This window comes from Alligator mississippiensis, chromosome 1 (assembly GCF_030867095.1).
Source record: "Alligator mississippiensis isolate rAllMis1 chromosome 1, rAllMis1, whole genome shotgun sequence".
Lineage (NCBI taxonomy): Eukaryota > Metazoa > Chordata > Crocodylia > Alligatoridae > Alligator > Alligator mississippiensis.
This window is the reverse complement of record NC_081824.1, coordinates 273,487,764-273,504,436: the sequence shown is the minus strand read 5'-3', so window position 1 is coordinate 273,504,436 and position 16,673 is coordinate 273,487,764. Positions and strand designations below refer to the sequence as shown.

At 38.6% G+C, this 16,673-nt stretch overlaps 1 protein-coding gene across 3 annotated transcripts in view; it reads right to left on the bottom strand.

Moving 5' to 3' along the window:
• GBE1 (1,4-alpha-glucan branching enzyme 1) overlaps window positions 1-16,673 on the bottom strand; it is a 341,386-nt gene that overhangs the window by 82,174 nt on the left and 242,539 nt on the right. For all 3 annotated transcript variants that reach the window (XM_059720624.1, XM_059720625.1, XM_059720626.1), the window contains 4 exons: window positions 16,405-16,532; window positions 13,674-13,772; window positions 11,281-11,391; window positions 5,477-5,648 (listed from right to left, as the gene is read on the bottom strand). In XM_059720624.1, the coding sequence (XP_059576607.1) occupies window positions 5,477-5,648; window positions 11,281-11,391; window positions 13,674-13,772; window positions 16,405-16,532 (510 nt within the window). The remainder of the gene's footprint in view (window positions 1-5,476; window positions 5,649-11,280; window positions 11,392-13,673; window positions 13,773-16,404; window positions 16,533-16,673) is intronic.

Here is a 16,673-nt window from a genome sequence, read left to right as displayed (position 1 = left end):
AAATACGTATTGGAAAAAAAAACGAAAAAGGATACCGGATTTTTTCACTAGTTTCAAAACTCCAATAAGACTGAAATAGTGTGTGAGCTAATACACCTTTCAAAAGCAATTGTACACACAAACCTAAGTTTCATTTCTTTCCCTACCCACTCCTCTTCATCTATTTTTTTCCTGAATTATCTTATAATTCTATTCATAAAGTACTCCAGTTATGATATAATCATGTACAGGAATACACACCTCTGGATATAAAAAATAAATAAAAAATCCGAAGCTAGAAATGCTTGTATCCTCAAACATAAGCGATTATTATTCCGCCTTTCTTTTCTTTTTTTGTTATTAAGAGCAAACTGCAAAATCACATTTGGTCAATATCTTTACACTTTTGAATAATTGTATAACATGGAAAGATACAGATGTCAGGTTTGTGCATTGTTATGCTACCAACCTGACGACCAACAGAAGAACATTACAAGTAAGGTTGTGCCCCTAAAGACTTTATGCATGGAGCTCAAATCTATTCACCACATCACAGTATTTGAACAGCATTTCGGCCTGGTGTGAGGGTAGAAATGAAATATTGGCAACTAAAAACTCCTGGCCAGTACTTCATAGCAGTGGGCCCATATTTCTAGACATCACATGCTACATAATACATATGAAAGAATCCCTGCCTCATCTGTTAACTGGTTTTTCAGGGAACATATGTACATCAATGCAGAATATTATTGGGTTGTCAGACTCATTTTCAGATAAGCATATGCATTTTTCTCTTCCTAAACCAAGCCTTCAAAGCCAGATGGGCATCTAAAACCCTAGAGAGTATTGCAAAGTTGTAGACAGAGCTGAAATACAGGAGACAGAAGGAAGGAATGCTTCCAATCTTTTGTATTACAAGGAGACCAATTTTCTAAAATGACAAAATCATCCTATTTGCATTCAAGTTTTCATGCATCAGTGAGTGAAACTACTGTAATACGAGATAGGGGAAAGTGAGAGGAAAACAGAAGTCAGTAAGGACCAGATATTAAGATGATTTTTTTTAAAGGACTGCTATTCATTTACAGAAACACTAATTGTTCATTTATGTCTACAATGGAGAAAAAAATATGAAAATCCAAAGAAGGGCTCTTGGAGAAAGCTATGATGATTTTCAGCTTTTGGGGGGGGGAGAGTGAAAGATTAATATCATTACCACTGCTTCCAAATACATCCCACAGGACCCTCTCTCTCAAGCACTTTACTGGTCTGCTCTGTATGCTGCTCTAAGGTTCAGAACCTATGAAAAACAGGATGGCATAGATAGATCTTCGGTAGGCAGCTTCTGATGCTGGCATTTAACTAAGATTAGACTCATGGAAATGGGAATGTAGAGTCAATATATTGCATTTACTTGCATAGCACACACACAGAGACCCCTTCCTCTCCCACTACATCATCAGCCTGCAAATAGGGCACAAATCTTAAGCAGGGAAGATGATTTGTGTGTTAGAATGAAAGCATGGAGATGCTGTAATGGCTACTGGGGGCTCTGCTTCTCTGCCAGCTGTGGATGACGGGAAAATTTTAGAAGCAAAGTTAGTTTTAACCCCTTCACAGCTGCTGCCAAATTGGTGATAGCTTTTGGCTGCAGCAGCAGCTGTGAGGGTTAAAACTGTAGTTTTGGCAGAGCAGCCAAGCAGAAGAATGCATTCAGTTTACTCTGCTCCTGTAGTCAACAGTTGAATCTTGGAAAAATATTTTCTTCTTCATTCCATCTTCCCTAAACAAGGTGCATGTTCTATTTGGAAGCATGTAATATGAAAGAAAATGTGGGAAGTTATGGGATTTAGGGGCACAAACAGTATAGAAGTCCTGCACGACACAGTTACACGTGTGTCAGGGTTTTGTACTTAGAAGAAAAAAAGCACAAGGTGGGCTACTTCAAAACGTTTTGCATTTGTGGTCTGAAGTTGGCGTCCACTTCTCATTCTCAACACTCTAAGACCATTCTCCCGAGTCAGTACGGCAGGATTATAAAACAACAACCAAAATAAACAAATAGAACAACCCCTCTCCTTCCCCCAACGTAGTTCATTCAGTTGGTCATTCTATTTGCTTGACTAGATGGAATGACACAAAAGTGCATTTTATGTGTCCTAGGTACTAAACATTCTGCATTTGTACCTTCCACCTCCCATCATTTATTAGGATCCTTTCTCCCTTTACATAAACTATACAGAACATCATATTCACAGAAACATCTCCTTCATACTACTCAAGAATGTGCAGTTTTAAGCTCTCCATCAGCTTGCGCTGACACACCAAATTTAACGTGCCAAATTGAGTTACGGGTGGTTTTTCTAACTCTACTATGCCAATTGTGGCAGTGATATCTGTAATTTAGCAGGTACATTTATAAGCCCCCTTAGCTAATATTGTTTAGAATCAACTAACAGATCACTTCCTTATATTTTGGTCATGGTTTACACATTGCATTAATATTTACTTCCTTCATTCCTCTGTGCTCTAGTAAGAAAATCTTCCTGAATTGTAAAGTAAACAATATTGTTTTAATAGTATACTATCACTTATGTGTCACAGCAACAAGGCAGCAGTACTGCAAGAACATAAAAAAAAAAGGTTTTCCAAGCTATATAGAACTTAATTAAGCATACAAAACATTCCTTCTCATGCTCCATGACACATTAAAAGAGTACATAATTTCATGAAGGAAGAGAACAACAAGAATTAATCCATCTTGCAGCATTTTTGTCATGCATGCCATTACACTATATATAAATATAGAATTTGTTCTGGATCAGTCCTTAGAGTCACTGATGCCATAGTGATCAGAATTTAAGCCATTCTACCATGGGTCAAAAACAGCCAAAATATATCCAACAATGCTTTTGAGAATAGATTATTAAAAAAGGTAAGAAGAATATTGAATTAAGCTCTAAAACTTTCATTCTACTCAGTTTTTATCTACCAATATTACAAGTAACCAAGATGTTAACTTAGAAGAAGTTTTCAATCCTATTTTCCATTACAAAGCAACACAAAATCATTAGACAAAACTTGGCTCATCAAATTATACACAGGAACAGGCTGAAGTGGTCTAAAAAGACTACTTCATAGCAACATTATGCAAGAGGAAACAAAGAAGGAAATGTCAGCATAATGCTATTCCATAGTTATCAATCAGAAAAAAAAAGAAAAATTACAATTATTTTTGAAAGGTTGTCTTTACTGTTATACAGCTGGCCAAGTGACATGCCAGGATGCTCCAATACTGATGGGTTTTTTTTCCTCCTGGGATATTGAAACATTTTCATCTAAAAAGTTCTTAAACTAAGCTTAAGTAAGCCTGCTTCTCTAGTCTACTACTGCAGGCTTGCCCAACATGCGGCCCTCCAAGCTGTTTTCTGAGGCCTGAGGTGCTGCAATGGAAAATGGAAGTAAACACTGTACTTTCTTTTTTTGGGGGGGGGAGGGGGGCGGTGATGTGATACCGCTTCCTGTGAGGTCTTTGAATATGGCTTGCCGGCCCACTGGGTGATAAAAATGTCATGATCCGGCCCCACATTCAAAAAGTTTGGATACCCCTGTATTACTGTTTCTAAGGTGGCCACTGACATATTCCCAAAATACAGAACATCTCCTTGGTGAGGGGTGGGTCCCCTCAACCAACCAACTGGTGGGGCCACTGCCTCTTCAGCCAATCAGCAGCAAGGAGCAGGGCCACCACAAAAGGCCACCTCCCTCCCTTCTTCCCCAGCTGGGAACCTTGCTCCTCCTGGCCGTGTACTAGCCTACCTCTAGGAACAGCCAATAGAATCATGAGGACAAATGATTGACATGTATTTCCACCAATGAACTAAAACAGGACTTTTTGCAGGCTGTTCTTGATTTAGAAACAGACAGGGTACAAAGGGTTTAAAAACAGGACAGTCTGGTATAAAACAGGTCCAATGGCCACCCTATTTCCCTTACCTACCACACAGAACTATGCCTAATTTGCTACCTTTGCCTTCTTCCCACCAGTGTTTCTGGCACTACACGTATTCTATGTAATAACAGGCAGGGAATAAAGGAATACACAGAAATTTCATGATTTAAAACCATTCCTTTTTTCCAATTATTGAGTGACTAAAAAATAACCATTGTACATGCAATCAGTTAGTATGCTAGGAGATATTCAAAGTCCTGAGAGCAGAATGAAAGAGAATGCAAATGAGCCTACTATTTCAAGATAGAGCTTAGTGTATGCCATACTCGCATTTAACCACTATAAAACAGCTAAACTAGAATTATTATGCAAAACAGTATTTTTAGTTTATAGATTCATAGGTTGTAAGGCTGGAAGGGACCCCAGAAGATCATCAGGTCCAGCCCCCCGCACCAAGCAGGAAAGGTAACTGGGGGTCACGTGACCCCAACAAGATTTCCAGGGTAGGTGAGATTGCATCATCAGATTCTGATCCACCCAACTTGTTAGCCTGTCTAGGTCTGCCTGCATCTGTAGCCTATCTTCAAGCGTGACCACGCTTCCCCATAACTTGGTGTTGTCCGTGAACTTGGCCAGTGAGCTCTTCACCCCCACATCCAAATCATTGATAAAGATGCTGAAAAGTACTGGACCAAGCACCAACCCCTGTGGGACATCACTGCCTACTTCTTGCCAAGATGACAGATGCATTCACTAGAACTCTCTGGGTCCTATCCTGCAGCCAGTTTCTTACCCACCTGACTGTCTCAGAGTTAAGCCCACAATCATCCAATTTTCTTGAGAGGACATTGTGGGATTCTAGATCAAAGGCCTTTTGGAAGTTTAGATATACAATGTCAACCTGTTCTCTCGTGTTCAAGTGGCAAGTTACCAGGTCATAGAAGGAGATGAGGTGTTAAGGCAAGACCTGCCTCCAACGAAGCCATGCTGGCTGTCATTCAGAATCTTACCTTCTGCAAGATTACTGCAGATAGACTCCTTGATGAACTTGTCTAGGATTCTCTCTAGGATGAAAGTTAGGCTGATTGGCCTATAGTTACCCAGGTCCTCCCTCCTGCCCTTCTTGTGGATGGGAACAACATTGGCCCTCTTCCAGTCCTCAGGGACTTCTCGTGAATTGTGGAGCTTCACCAGGGGTTCCGCAATGACTTTGGCCAGCTCCTTCAGCATTCTTGGATGAAGATCATCCAGTCCTGCTGACTTGTATATGTCTAATTTTTTTAACTGGTTAATTTAGTTAATGCTATTGGTTCAGCACACACACAAAATTATCAAAGACCTGGAATTACTCTGTATTTCATTTTCCTATCCTAAATTACCTTGTAACTTAAACATACTGAAACAACATACAAAACTTTTGAATGAAACAAGCCGTCTAAACTATTTAAGCTGCAAACGTCAATGCTCAAATTCAGGACATTTCCAGGTTATTTTATTTCATCACAAAGCATGTTGTACAAAATACTTGTTTCTATGATTACTTACCCATGAAGTTGAGATAGCCCTCTCCTCCAAGTGCATGAGTAATGAGGCGAATCATTTTATGAAGCTGTATTCCACGATCAATAACTGGAGTAAGAGGGGAAAGCACACTCATATTTGTATACATCTCTGCATCCATCAGCCGGAATGCCAATGTCTTATCACCAACGAGGGCCTGCACAAAGGAAAAAAAATTCTTCAAATGTGAAAAGTGCTTCTGATTTACAATTACAAGAAAACGTTCTAGGTCAAGTATAAATTATATTGAGTTAACTACAATGCACTATAAATCAAGCCATCTTTTACAAAATTCACAGAAAGTGGGATGAAATAGATTTCTATGTAAAGTATCTGGAACCATGCTTACAGGAAAATTAATAAAGTTTTTAAAATACTGATTTTCCAGTGAAAATGACAGTATTTTGTTTGCATGCAGCTAAAATATGATGGTTTTCAGCATTTTACCTGGAAAAAGGGCTTAGAATTCTGTTCAAAATCAGCAATTGTATACAGATATTACTTTTATTCAATTAGTCTAAATAAGTTTCCTCATTACATATGGTGTTCAACACTAGACGTGTTTTGCCTGTTTTAGCTGAAGTTTTCTATTAGATTTGTTTTGGAGACCATTCCAGCAAGATTTTCTGAGTAGGTGTAAGTGTCATGTGATTTATCCATTCTATGGCCATTTGAATTTTTAAGCCTTTTATAAAAACTTAACTGGGTGTTGAAAATATTGTCAAAAATGGAAATCTGATCTGTTTCAAAAACACTTCTCATTTATAAAACCGAAATGATTTTTTTTAAGTACAGATGCTTTGCGTAAAGTTTTAGTTATAACACTGTAAATATGTTATCCATTTTAGTAGCATAGGGAAAGGAAATCCCTTCACCCAAACAAAAAGTTAAATCTACTACAGCACTGACTTAATATTTGTACAAGCAAGTAAACTATACTAGACTGAAAACGAAGTCAAAATGAACTGTTCAAGTACTTGATTTAAGTGAAGAATAACACTGCAGGTCAGGTACAAATAAATATTTACAGACATAATATACTGTGTTCCTTTTTTTCTTTTATGCTATATTTGGTTGTAAGGAAAACCCACTACTCTTTAAAACAACCTGGTGTTTTGTGACAAAACATAAAACATTTTTTAACATAAGGAATAACAATCAGTGTCAACAGTCAAAAGTAACTGATAACATCTAAAAACCATGCTAGTTAAAATCTTGTTAACCAATGAATGTGAAATGTATCAAATTCTTCACTTAGTGCGGGGGGGGGGGGTGGGCAGGGCGAGGGAAAGTGGTCTTCAAGACCAAACTGTTTCATTAATATATGCTCGATCAAAGTTGTCATTACTGATTGTTTATCGGCGATTGTGAACCTGTGGAGGATTGGGGGAATGAAGGACCTGAAGAACTGAACACAAGGCAAGAACTCATAGATTCCGAGGCACGAGAGTTTTTGTTCTCATTTACTGATCTGAATGCTAGTTAAACTTGTTAACTCTTTAATAATGAACTGTTGAGAAAAGACAGGCATACTTGCTCTTAATTCCAGGGTTTGGCAAAGTAAGCTCCCTGGGCGCATTTAGACAAGTGTGTACATGCTTTTTGCACCATCTCAAACCCCCTTTGAGATGGGGCAAGAGGCACGTATGGGAATGAAAAAAATGTTCCCCACGCTGCAAACTTGCAGGACGGAGAGAAAATTAGACCCCTTGTTATGCAGGGGTCTAAAAAAAACCCGAAGCTAAAAAAAGCAGGGCAGGGCATGGTTCCAGACTGTGCCCTGAGGCAACCAGAGGCTGGGTCCACCAGGGAGATGATCTGGTTTCCAGAGCATCTCCGTGGTTGGCCCCTTGCCTTGGTGCTCATAAGTAAGGGGTCAAGGGATGCTGGAGGAGGGGAGAGGGGACCATGGGGGGGGACCACTGCTGGACCCGCCCACTCCCCCAGCCACCTGATCCCTGCCCTGCCTGGCCCCACCCCTTGCCTGCCCTCCTGACACCCCGAATCACTTCCCTGCCCTGCCCCACCCCCTGCCAGACCCCCAAACCCTGCCTTGCCCTTGTTCCTGCCAGACACCCAGGCCCCCCCATCACTTCCCTGCCCAGCCCCTCCCCCTGCCAGCCCCCCACAAACCCTGCACTGCCTGGCCCCATCCACCCTGATACTTCCCCTGCACCCCATAGTTAAAAAAACAAACAAACAAAAAAACAAAAACCCAAACCCTGGCACTTACCAGCAGCTCCAGCTTCCATCTGGCTGACTGGAGCCCTGCCCACACAGTGCAGTGCAGAGTGACATCCCCAGCCCAGGCCCTCCTGTCCCCCGCTGCCCTGTGCTGCCTGGAGGGCTCTGCCAGGAGGCCCTGGAGCCCCCCCACCCCTGCTTCTAAGGTAAGTAGAGGCTTTTTTCCAATTTTTTTTTAAGTGATGGTACCTGGGGTTGTGGGGGCAGCCATGGGGGTCTGGGGGTGCAAATGGGGTGTGAGGCTGGATGGGGCAGCCATTGGGGGGGCTCTCAGGGAAGGGGGAGTGGGGCAGCCATCAGGTGGGCTGCAGCAGCTGGTGTTGGATGGGGCCAGGTGGGGCAGCAATTGGGGGGCTGAGGTGAGGAATGTGTGCCTTGCAAGGGGGGTGGTAGCCTCTGCGGGGGCCATTTGGCCCCGTTGGGCTGTAGCCTTTGTGTGGGGGCCGAAGCCCCTGTTGGGGGGTGGGGCATAACCCCTGTGGGAGGGCAGCAAAATATATATTCATGAATCATGCATTTAGAGTTAACTTTATTATTATATGCTTTAATACTGTAGATATATCAATAAAACACTGTCCAACTGATCGCTAACTCTGTCTCACTCTCTCTCTCTCTATAGTGGTCTTTTGTTTTACTTGTGGAAGAACATGAATTTGGGGGTATTTTACTGAGTGACTTTGGGATTTTTTTTTATCAGGGATTTTTCAGTTTTGCAATTGGGAACACCAGAATTCCTGCTAGCACCCTGCCTGCTCAGAGCTGGCACCTTGGACACAGCTGGCTGTGGCTGACTTCCTGGCTAGTTGGGGCCAAGAGGACAGGCTTTGACAGCTCAAAGGAGGCCACCACACCCAGAACATCTTCTGGGCAATAGGTGCCCAGATGGCCAGGCAGGGGCACACGTGGCAGTAGTGCTGCACAAAGGCCAACCCTGCAGCCACATCCCACTGGCAGCTGGCCCAGAGGGACAGATGCCTCTACTGGCTGTGCAGTCCCCATCCAGGTCTGGCAGGTGTGCAGCAGGTCACAGCCAGGCAGCAGCCCACACTGCCAGACCTCTACAGTGGGTAGAGGGTGCAGGGAACTCTCAGGGCTGCTTCTGACACAAAGGATAGTGTCCCCAGGTACCAATTTGCTGAGCCCCAGAAGCTCTTGAGAGCTAGTAGCCCTGAGCGACTTGCCAAGGTAGCTTTTTATACTGCTGGGGACAGCACAGGTGCTGGCCCCAGGCTCTAGCTTCCCCTGGCTGCAGATCCGGGAGGAACCAGGCAGGGTTTTTTACCCCAAGTGGCACAATTTGCTCCACAAAAAAGTGCATTTCCAAGCACATGCGGTGAGGCAAAAAGGCCCAGCTCAAATTTGCACCGCTTCTATTTGAGCTGCTGCAAGTGCATGTGCTTGCATGTGTGGACGCACCCCCTCTGTCTTAAATTTGGAGAAGGCTTTCCTTAATTGAAAAATAATCATTTTCAGGTTGCATAGTACAGTAAAGGAGAAGTCATAATAACGGCAAAATACTTAAAAAAAAAAAACTACTGAAAACCATACAATAGTAAGTGCTGTGCAAATACTTCTGAACCTTTATAAGACCACTTCAGCTGCCTGTTAAGTATAACATTACTTCCATTTTAGAGATATGAAAATGAACTAATACAGAAATTAAGCAATTTGACCCAGATCTCAAGCAGTAAAACGCTGGCCTCATAAAAAAAAACCCCACAGTTCTGCCAGTGACTTCAAATAACCAACATTTCCTGCATGGCAGCTTGATGGCAGAGTCAGAACATGTTGTGTCCAGTAAACCAAATATTTATTTTACAGGCCACAAAAAATAGCTGGATTTGTAGGAAACTCTAATGGAATATATTAAATGATGCCATTTTGAATGCTTCAAAACCTGACTCCAGCATTTGCCACTTGTACACATCTTTATGCCCAGGAAAGAAAATAGGGTTTCCCTTTCATCAAGAACAAAACCTTATTCCATAAAAGAGGTTGTTTTGCAGGAGAGCTTAACTGGAACAAGATTTTCTATTAATCTGTTAAAGAAAAGACTGCTCAATTTCTGCACAGGCACTGTGCTAGTGTTTATAATCTGTAGTGAACTGTAAATACTATCTACCCAGATTTATATTTTAAAAAGCTTTGAAACACATATCCAAGTACTTTTACAAATATTGTTTTGTATGCTTACAAATAGCTTTAATTGTATCAATCAGTTACTCATTTACACTCTAATTTTGAGTATTCATTTTCTTTTATACATTAAGTAATAAGTAGTCCAAGTTGAAAGGTAAACTAATATCTTTTCAATAAAGTCTTAAGCTAAGAACATGAGAGCAAAAACTTTTCTTGATGTAGAAAAAAGAAGAACCTTGTTTGTTTGTTTTTTAAGGCTCCCATGAAATTATGTTTCAAACTGCATTCAAAATAAAAATACTGTAGTATGATAGCAGCTAGATGAGAATATAATTGACAAGATAATTTCAAAATAAAGAGGAGTAAAAACTTTTCATGATCTTGTTTAAATGGTCATTGTATTAAGCAAATCTCGAGACCAAGAGCACACATTTAATGGAAATGAAGAACTACAAAAACTCGCTACATTTTGCAGAAGCACTCAGCAGTCTTCGTTAGGAATTTGTGGAGTTGGATACCAATGATACTGTAGCTATCTAAAGAGAAACTAAATATGAAGGACAAAGAGATAATCACATACTAGCAAACATAACTCCCTAGTTTACTGGTCTGTTTCATTCCCCATATCCTCTACTCCAGTGCATGCTGGTAACTACATATTCATCTGGATTTTTTCATGCAGGGTTCCACTTCTTTAGTCAACTCGTGCCTCATTCTGGTGGCTGGAAGTTGACACCTTTTTCTTCTTCATGGGATGGAGAAATGTATGATAGTATCAGAAAACATGCAAATAAGCAAATCTTAAAATTTAAGAAGGAAGCGAGATGCAGAAAGCTAGACCACCCTTCATTTGCAATATTTAAATATGGCTTTGCAAGGGTTTCAGCATTCACTATCTAGTGCTTATACTGTTTTGGTCTTTTAGTTTAATGTAGTACTCTTTTTTATTTTTTTTACTACCTTTGTTGTCTTCCAATGAAGGTGACCTTTTTTCTTAATGTACTATATTTTCTTCTGTGTACTCAGAAAATTAAGGCCCCCTACAAAGCATTATATCTGCTAAAAGAAGTTTCTGGATTATTTCTCAGTTTTTTTCCAGAGATTGAGATAATCTTCCTTGATAACCTTAATAATGGAAACATTCTAGCTAAGATGTTTAAGACTGCCTTAAATCAGTCAATCACATTTGTAGAAGGATCAAAGCCATCAATTTTGGTGCTCCATTTGACTTATTTCACAGAAGCCTGGATTTTCAACACTGTTCAGCCTGGTTCCTTTACAGGTTAATAATAAGAAGTTTTCTATCCTAGGAATTCAAAAAAAATCTTGAGAATAATCAATTTTAGCACCAACTGACATAAAATATAATAATTTCTCTTTTCTTATTAAAGAGATATTTTCAATACCTGGTCATGACTCTCTGCATATGAAATATATTTCTCTTCGTGCCTCCTGTTGGTCAGTGTATATACTATATTGCCCATATCCCAGTCTTCATCTTTCAACTCTTTAATTATCTGTAAAAATAAAACATCAAAAAAATCAAAAGGTCATTCAAACATTACTTTAGTTTTAACTAAGCCATATTACATATTTCCCCATGGCATTTAGGGATTTAAAGTTCCCCCTAAATTGTAAAATTTTCATTATAATTCTTAGCCTTTTTAAAAATTTTCTTTGAAGTAATGCAGTTCCTGTATTTGATATCCCAAATGGGATTTTGCTCCCCAAATTCTGTGTTATACTTTAAAATCTCTAAACCTGTATTTTATAATTCTCTTCCATATCAGCTGCCAACTTTTGATTAATAACTATGGTATGTCAATGTTATTTAAATTGATCTTTTCTGCTTTATAAGAACATCAAGGGATACTAGGCACCATTTTAATGGTTCACTAAGCATCACGACTTCAGTGTAAAAAACCTCTCTTTTGTTTTGTAATGCTTTATAAGCCTCCTTTGATTATTTGTGTTTTAAATTTAACCTCGGAAAAAAAACCTATTTCTGAAGAATTAAATTAAAAAAGAATGCCATTAATACAAGTGGGGAAACATGACATCATGAAGTTAAACATTTTAGCAACTGCCTCTCATGCACCATAGAAAGTGCTGGCAATACGTTAGCATAAATACTTAAGCAGATTTGTAGGCTGGTGACCTTTAGCTCTAGTTCATGGAATACCATGATACCATGCTCAGCATCCAAGTTAGGCATCTTAAGAAGGCTTAAACTTTTGCATGGAAGGAACAAAACTGATTGTACAATCTGCATATCAAACCTTGCTTCTTCTGAATAAGTGGGTTTCTATAGGTGTTGTATACTACTGGTTTCCAGTCCATACTTGCCTTACAGTCATTCATAAACTGCAGTTTTGCCTCTACCACTCCCCATACTTCCATGCCATGTATTCAGTGTACACCATTATATGAGCAACCCTAACTTTGAAGTTATTAGCAGAACAGTCAAAACATAGAATAGGACAGACTAGGCTTAAAAGTAGCATGTGTCATATGATCCCTAACACCTTCCACTTATTGATTGGGGGGGGGGAGGGGCAGAGGAGTATGATAAAAATAATGTGGATAACCTTCAAGTACAGTTTGGAATGCAAATAAAAATATCAAACCGAAGGGATGTATCACCAATTCAACTGTAAACAGCACTTGTAAAATGCATGCAATCAACATTCACATTCATCACTATTTGGACCCCCAAAGTACCTTACTGAACATTTTAACAGACTCTCTATTTTCAAAGAACAACCTTGGTTCTTACTGCCCCCTACTTAGCTTTCTTGAGTCACTAGGAGACAAGAGAAAGAAAGCCTTTAACAGTCCTCGCTAGCCCCAGCTCTTACTTCCCACTGCAAGGATATGCAGGTATCCTCAAGGCTATGTAGGCATCTGGCGAGGGAGTTAGGTACTTCAATTTATCTGAAGATCTCCTTCATACTTCCAAAACTTCACAATATCATTTTGGGATCACTGGTTAATTTATTTTCAATGTAAAAGGATGGGAGGAACCCACAGGTTTGAAATTGTTTGTGTACTTCAGGACTTGCCTATCTTTTGAGAGTGAAGAAACTAAGGATAATGTAATTCCCATTTTATTTTCCTTTAAGCTACTCTCTGCTGTTATTGAGGACATTAATGTTCCAATGAAATATTTATTACCTTTATTGCTTTCAGATTATCATGATATCATTGGGGATTTGCTTGTAATCTTATGTCTAATTGAAAGACATTCTCTGAAATGTCTCTGACAGCCTTTTGAGATCGCTTATTGTTTTATTCCTTTTCTTGCAATTCCTTGTATTAAAGAGAGGTTGATTTAAATCCCTATCTTATAAGAGTTGGTGTTTATTTAGTACATTATTGCTCTTGAGAACCACTTACAGCTTTTATTTTTCTTTTTATAAACTACATACTAGTGATGACTGGTGTGTGGCCCATAGATTAAGTAACTTTTTTTTTTTACTTTAAGCTATAATGTTTGATAAAAAATATATACTACATTCAATTTAGAGGATTCATTTTTACCATATCATATTCACACATGCCAATCCCTCCCCATACATACATTATTTATTTATTTATTTCAGTGTAGAACAATAACATTAAATTGTTGTACTACAGATTCTAAAAGTATGATTCAGGATGAATCCAACCAAAACCTTTAGAAGGCCATAATTGACAAAAAAATAGGAAAAACCTAAATCAAGCAAAAGACAGACTACCCATCATTCTTATTCCAAGAGTCGCAAGCCTCTAAAAGAGGCAGATTGTGGTTTTTTTTCACCTGTATCCATTTATCTGGAATTGCCATGGCCATTCGATAATCAAATCCACCTCCTCCCTCTGTAACGGGGCAGCAAAGAGCTGGCATTCCAGAAACTTCCTTGAAAAAAAATGTAGGAGAACATTATTTGATTGGCAGCACCAAAAGCTCCTTGACATTTTCCACAGTACAAAAACTTTCCCATACACATGTTGTTTGCAGCAAACACTCTAATGCAACTGACTTAATCCAAAGGTGCTCTAACATCATGCTAGGAGTCTCTATATGCAGCAGAAATTTTTGTTTACCTGTGAAAATGATGAAGAGCATCCCCACTAAATTTCCTAAGCATATTAATGTTAAGAAATATTTGTACCTCCTAAGACATGCATAAGATTTTTAATGTAAAAAAACCAAAACAAAACAAAACCAGTTCCTGCAAATATTTTTTTAAGAAAACTAAAGCTACCAATGTATTTTACTTCCCTAAAAGATCACAGGTGATCACCTCTACATACAACTGACCCAAATGCAGAACCCAAACAAAGCCTCCACTACAATTTAGGCCCTACTAGCAAGAGTCAAATGGGATGTAGTACTGCAGAAAGTCTTGCATGAGCTTCCTATGGTCAGAGGGATTTGTTATTTTAATTTTATATACACAAATGTATTTTATATGTACAGTTTGACCTTTTACAACAAAGCCTAAAACAGTATGGAGACATCCTTCCCCACTTAAAAACAACTAAATGCATTTTCCTTTAGCTTTTGGGAGAAAAAGTGAGGGCAGAAAACCAAATGTTTACCTTAAATACACGATGCAGTTCTAGTTATCGGCATGTAGTCTCATGACTACACAAAGCATTTTATCCTTGCTTTATATGTAAAGTCAAAAGTAGTGCTTATGTCTTTCCAAACAGTATGGAACAAAGAACAGAGGGCAATCCAATGCATCAGGCCAGTGCCACAAGTTTATTGGGAATCTCAAGACTGAACAATCCATTGAGCTAAGAAATTACTAAAACACACCTACGCAGAACACTAAGATCTGTTACTTTAAATAATCAGACAATTTTTTAAGGATTATACTACCATCTGTCACAGTCTAGACAAAACCTTTTCTCATGTGGGACTCATTCTGTTGTCATTATGGGAAGCACAAAATCATGCTAGCCATTTGTAGTTTTAAATTATATCAATAGTTCCTCCCTCCTAAATTTATTTTACCATGAGGCATGTGGATCAATTCCACATTTTGTACAGAGGTTTCCCCTAGACAGAAAAATGATGTATTGAAATTGAAGTAGTTTTCAATTTAAGCAGGATAAATTGAAGACACATCTTGTTAAAAAGGAGTCTTAAACTAGGTAATACAAGCAGGCTGAATTTAAAGTTTCATCGGTAGGAATAATGATAATCAGACTATAGCTCCCTAGATGATGAACCAATTTTATTTTAAATGAACTTGAAGATCAATATAACCATAAGTTTTATGCATCAAATAACTGCTTCTCCTCATCAGTTGCTATTTTTAATACCTGATATCATTAAGCTCTTAAGAGCACTTTGGCACATATAGCTGTTGCCTATTAATTTGCCATATACAACAGATGAAATTAGCATTATTTGTCTTCTGAAGGCCAACATTTCAACATTAGATGTTATTTTGGATTATTAAAAAAAAAATGACCTGCACATTCTCCAGTAATTTATCAACTACGTGGCATTTTTAAAATAAAATGAATCAGTCACTTATGCATCATTTAATAATATAATGCATTCACCAAGAAATCTTAAGAAAAACACTGTGAGATTTTCTTTTTATATACGAAACAGTTCTATGAAACATACCCCAACAGTCTATTCACAAAAGCTTACTGCTTTGGACTTTGATATTACTATTATTAATCCTGCATGCCAACAATAATCCTTTGTACCCGAAACCAATTTTCACTGGCTTCAGCCAATTTCAATAATAAAACCTACTTACAGGCCTCAGGAAAAAAAAAAAAATGTTACCTTTAAATTAGCATAAACATTTAACAAAGCTCATAATATATAAGACTTATTACATAGAAGGATCATCAAGTATGCATGTATTTAATTACATCGGCTCATAATTCCTTGGGAGCTGTTACATCATGAACCTTCAATACCAAACAGTAGTGACATTTGTCCAACACAGTGTAAACAGACAATCAAGGTACACCCAAACAAACAAACAAACAAACTGCATAAAAGCTAAATGACAACCCAAAGCTTATATAAATTAAACACATCATGAATGTTGTATTTTTTCCTGAAGATGATTTCATAAAGGAGAAGCCCGTCTATTAACTTGTATTTATTTACTTACATGTTTTGTTCAATAACTGAAATATGATTAATAATTAGCAGGGAACATGAATTCTAGGAGGGTAGCAAAGCACTGGAACAGGTTACCCAGAGAGGTTGTGAAATCTCCATCCTTAGAAGTTTTTAAGACCCAGCTAGACAAAGCCTTGACTGAGATGATCCAGTTGGAAGTGGTCCTGCTTTGAGCAGGGGGTTGGACTAAATGACCTGCTGAGGACCATTCCAACCCTAATGCTGTATGATTTTATGAATTCCAAACACACCTTATTAATGTTGAAGGATACGAAGTGGCAATTAAGAATAACATTTATTACTACTTATTTACTGATATTATAAGCAAACATGCACAGACCAAGTAACTAAAGTTCTTAAGTATTAGGAAAGGTTCCAATATTACCTCAGCTATGGTTAGACATCTGGGATGCAAAAACTTGATCATGTGGTTGGCCAACATTAGATAAACCAGAGCATCTTCATCTACATGTAGACCAAAATATTCGTGGTAATCTCCACTGAAAGATTCACCTAATAAGATAAGAAATTGAAAGGTACCAAATTCAGAAAATTTTACTTACAAGTAGTTTTGATATATGCTATTTCACAGCACCACCAGCAATATTATTTTCCATTTTCAGTAATACATTTAATCACAACATAGCAAGGAGT